Here is a 5,296-nt window from a genome sequence, read left to right on the forward strand (position 1 = left end):
ATAAACAAAACAAAACAAAGTGTTGTAATGGCTCCAACACTGTACATGGATTAAACAAGACTGTCTGTGAGCTTGCCTGTTTCACTAAAGCTGCTGACGGTCAGACCGAGTACGAAATACGGAGTCAGTGTGGATTAGATGACAGAGCGCTTAAACACCGCTCATGTCTTACTTCCGTCGTCTTACAGTGGGGGGGGGGGATTCACTGTGATTGTGATTGTGATTTTGCTTGCTTCTAACACCTTTACAATTTCCCCAACACCTATTCTGTGAAGCTCCTCTGAATTAAATTATATGTGCAATAATATAAACGATATGAAAAATGAATGATTTTTCAGATGTCTGACACGTCTGTCCTCCACCAACAGTCACGGTGTCCCCGTCGGGACAGTTCACCACCTCCGGCACCTTGACCTTCGACCGCACTCCGGCGAGCGACGCCACCGCCGCCGCCGCCGCCGCTGCTGCCATCATCTCAGAGGGCTCGGCGCAGAGCGAGGTGTTCGCCAGCACAGCAGGTACCGTCACACTGTCTCATCATCTGCAGTTTAGTCCAGATCGACGGTCCACTTCTGGGATTCTTCAGGTGCCGCCGGAAATTATACCTGATGCCCGTAACCTTCTGCTTTGTGTATTCTTGTGTGTGTGTTGGCATTCTAACCTCTGGTGGATCTGTTAGGTCTTTTCCACCGAGGCTAACCAGGTGCTGGTTCTTGTTCTGGTGCTATTGCCAGTTCGGTGCTGGTTCTTCTCCAGTTCTCTAAGAACCAGCTGGATCTTCCTGAGCCTGAGAGCCAGCAGACCGTTGGTTTCCTCCCCAGACCACGGTGGTTCTGGTTTCCCATCCATGTCCAAAGCTAACATTAACAGCTCTCTATGGTTAACAGCTGATCGGTGTTTTAATAAAGGCGGCCAGAGGTTTTTGTTTTCGAACGTCATGATAACCCCGCCCTCCCCAGCACCTGATGTAGCCGGTTCTTATCTCTAGACCAGCGCTAAGTTGGTGCTGAGTTGGAACTGGTTTTCTTGGCCCAGAGCCAGGTTTATTTGTGTGGAAAAGCAAAGAACCGGTTCGATATTTGGCACTGACTCCAAACCAGCACCAGAACTGCCTTGGTGGAAAAGACATATCTGAGGACTATGGTTGCCTGGTCCCCAGATCTCTGCAGGGTAGATCCAGGCAGCTAGCTGGACTACCTGTCCAATCAGAGTTTTCTGTTGCACGACTAAAACAACTTTTGAACGTACACATGCTCCACCAGAACAAGTTCCTTACCGATGCTCCCCTCTCGTCTTTCTTAAATTTGATTGTGACCAACTATACCTAAATAATTTCCCTGAGGGGATCAATAAAATATACTTATTGGGATTCTGATTACAGTACAAATTAGAGCCTGAGCAATATATCAGCGGGCCGATATTAGGTATTTCCAGATATATCGGTATCAGCATTTATAAAGGCAGATTTATAAAAATAAAAAAAGAATCAGAATCATAAATAATAATAAAAAATAAATGATTCTGATAAATGAATATTTAAAAATAAAAAACGGACTGTCAACCATGTTATGAGCGTTGCCGTTGCATAGTCTGTCCACCAGAGGACGCTCTACAGCGTCCCTGTTAGTGATGGCGTTGCATAGTCTGTCCACCAGAGGACGCTCTACAACGTCCCTGTTAGTGATGGCGTTGCATAGTCTGTCCACCAGAGGACGCTCTACAACGTCCCTGTTAGTGATGGCGTTGCATAGTCTGTCCACCAGAGGACGCTCTACAGCGTCCCTGTTAGTGATGGCGTTGCATAGTCTGTCCACCAGAGGACGCTCTACAGCGTCCCTGTTAGTGATGGCGTTGCATAGTCTGTCCACCAGAGGACGCTCTACAGCGTCCCTGTTAGTGATGGCGTTGCATAGTCTGTCCACCAGAGGACGCTCTACAGCGTCCCTGTTAGTGATGGCGTTGCATAGTCTGTCCACCAGAGGACGCTCTACAGCGTCCCTGTTAGTGATGGCGTTGCATAGTCTGTCCACTAGAGGACGCTCTACAACGTCCCTGCTGACAACGCTGATTTTTGTTGTTGTTGTTTTTTTGTTCAAAAGACTTTAAGTTTAATTTCTTAAGTTTGTATTTTTATACATTTTATTAATCAGAACATTAATATATTTTGATGTTCCTCTGTCGTGATAATAAAACAAATTATTATTATCATTATTTCAGTGAAAACTACAAATAACTAATGTTAGGGAAATCTGTTTTTGTTTTGTAACGCGTTTCTGGATTTCTTTTTTAAAAATATATTTATGGCCGATATATCGGCATATCGGATTTTCAAATAATTGTATTGGCCTTAAAAATCCTTTACGGTCAGGCTCTAGTACAAATATCTCAAATGTGTACTGGTGTACTGGGAACATTTGTCAGCAGAGTAGTAGGAAAGTAGAGAGTCCAGTAAAAGTGAAAGTTCTCTCTGGATGAGCTTTATCGGCTGTGAGAACACTGTTTACCCCGACCGTGGTGGGGTCTGAGATTGATGTCCAGCTATTTTGGGATTCGTTTGCTCGGAGCTGTCTGACTCCACCGCCACAGGAACATATTGCGTATGTACTCTAGGTCAGGGATGAATAAAAGGAGGGCACAAAGACACAGCGACCTAGATCTGCTCAGACCACCTGTTCGGTTTGATTCTACGTACTTTAGTTCTACAACGATCATCTGGAGGACAGATGTAAAACTCAGGCCACCTGAAATGTTTGTTTAGGATTAGAAATGTGCAAGTTTTTATAAACATGTTTGAATTTTCCATTTATCAAAGTGTTCTTAAAATCAAACACTGCATTTTTGAGAAACAATATTGTTAAGAACCTGTAAATCATCTCTTACAGATTCATAGTTTAGCCATTAGAATTAGACTATTATACATCCTTTCTTTTTCTTTTTTTTTGTCTGGCATAATAGTTCCATAATTGTGAAAATCCAGTTTGAAGAAGAAAACCTTTTTCAGATATCCAATTTTGGAAGAGTTCCAAAAAAAGTTCTAGAAGAAAGTACATTACATTACATTACATGTCATTTAGCTGATGCTTTTCATTCAAAGCGATTTACACACACCTCTGGAGCAGCTATGGGTTAAGTGCCTTGCTCAGGGACACATTGGTTGATGTTTCGTAGTGGGAACACAAGTCAGAGTATACCAGTCACTGATAGAGTCTGTCATCGCTATCGACATCACATCTTAGCACAGCTTCCTACCAAACAAATGCAAGAGAAAGCTGGCTAGGATAGCCAGGCAAGCCGTTAAGATCGTAGGACTTCCACAAAAATAGCCGTCTGATCTTTACACACAAGCAGTGAAAAGAAAATCCAACTTCATCGTCCAGGATGCCCCACACCTCCTCCACCAAAGCTTTGAGCTAATAGGCTCAAGGAGAAAGAGTTAGTCAGTCTGCACACTGCCTGCGTGGCGTGAGCGTGGCGGCTGCGTGGCGTTTTCTATGTCTTTGCACACCAGAATTGTGTCTGACGGGGCGCTGCTGCTGCTGCTAGCCTTGTCTGTACACATGTTTGTTTCCCATTGTTAAAATGACATTTGCTGCACTCAAGCAGTAGCTTACTTTATGTTAAACATAACAGCGGAAAACGTCGGCAGCATCTACAGCAAAATAGGCCACGGAATCTTTCGTTCTGTATAGACAGGTGCAATAATTGAGAATCAATAACTTTTATTTATTTAATTTTTTTAACCACATTTACACATGCATTTATGTTGAAAAACCTAGAGACATTACATGCATTAGTGTCAAAATGACACATACGCATCTTTTTGTATTCTATTTAGCCTTGAAACGCTTCCAACACGCTTGCATGTCACGTGAAAAACAGGCGTCTGACCTATTTCTGTTCCTAATCTGTGTACGTGTCACGCAGGCACCGTGCAAGCTCCAACCTGTTAACATGGGAGCCGAAATAAAAACGGACATGCCACGCAGGCAGTATGCAGGAGCCCTTATTGTTTCAGTTGTACGAGTCTTCAGAACTCTGTAGTTTGTGTGAAACGGTGTATTGTTTCATCTTGGGTATCTATACATCTCTATACTGACCCACAGAACTCTCTCTCTTCTCTCTCTCTCTCAGTGCTGACGGCGTTGCCGGCGCTGGCCGTGACTCCTCAGCCGGTTCAGGCCAAGATGGCGGTGACAGTGACGGCGGCGGCGCCGTCGGTGGGGCTGGTGAGCGGGCTGGAGGGGGGGCCCGTCGGGGGGGTGGGCCCGGCGGTCAGCGAGGGCCAGAAGAACACCTGGCTGTACCTGGAGGAGGTGGCCAACACGCTGCTGAGCAACGTCCAGCAGCTGAAGGCTCTGATCGAACAGGCCAAAGACTCTGCAGGGGACACTGCAGGGGTCAAAGGTCAGGGAGGCAGAAAGGAGGTGAGCGCACGCACACACACACACACACACACACTGACATACAGGGTTTCAGATTTAGTTGCAGTAACCAGAAGTTATTACAAAGTGATCATGAGACTTTATTACTGAGTTACTAACTGTGTGTGTGTGTGTGTGTGTGTGTGTGTGTGTGTGTGTGTGTGTGTGTGTGTGTGTGTATGTGTGTGTGTGTGTGTGTGTGTGTTCAGTGTAGTCTGAGTCAGTCGTTTCAGAACCAGATCACGTTTGAGCAACCGGATGAATCGGAGGCCAAGAGGAGCCCTGAAAACATCACCGAGATCATCATCAACGTATGTGAGACACACACACACACACACACACACTCACACACACAGACTCACACACACACACACACTCACACACACACACACACACTCTCACACACACACACACACACACACACACATATTCAACCTGAAACCTGATGTAGTCCCTTTGTAGTCAGTGACATTTACATAACATCATGCATTATTTAAAAATGCTTTGCTTCCTGTTCATATCTCCTGTGTTTGTGTGTGTCCACCTGCAGCAAATGTGTGTGAACTGCGGTCGGGTGGCCATGAGTGAGTGTACCGGCTGTCACAAGGTCAACTACTGCTCCACCTTCTGTCAGAGAAAGGTAAGACTCACCCGAGAGATCCTCAGCCATGTTTATCTTTTGATTTCTTTCTTTTTTTCCACAAAAAAAAGCCTCCTTAAAAATTGTGAAAAAGAGTTTTTTCCAAGATAGTCAGCCGTAACGCTGAGTAGCCTTTAACCCTCGTGTTGTCCTCGGGTCAAACTGACCCGTTTCGTATCGTTTTATATCAGAAATGTGGATTTTTTTCAACCAAATTGCCCAGAAATAACATGGA

The 5,296-nt window shown here is 45.0% G+C and overlaps 1 protein-coding gene across 1 annotated transcript in view; it reads left to right on the plus strand.

Annotated features, from left to right (window-relative positions):
* Positions 1-5,296, plus strand: part of deaf1 (DEAF1 transcription factor) — a 28,635-nt gene that overhangs the window by 20,669 nt on the left and 2,670 nt on the right. Inside the window, 4 exon segments of the mRNA XM_032523040.1 lie at positions 369-518; positions 4,132-4,424; positions 4,631-4,732; positions 4,972-5,061. Of these exon segments, the coding sequence (XP_032378931.1) occupies positions 369-518; positions 4,132-4,424; positions 4,631-4,732; positions 4,972-5,061 (635 nt within the window).

The sequence above is a fragment of the Etheostoma spectabile genome, chromosome 8 (genome assembly GCF_008692095.1).
Source record: "Etheostoma spectabile isolate EspeVRDwgs_2016 chromosome 8, UIUC_Espe_1.0, whole genome shotgun sequence".
Taxonomy (NCBI): Eukaryota; Metazoa; Chordata; class Actinopteri; order Perciformes; family Percidae; genus Etheostoma; species Etheostoma spectabile.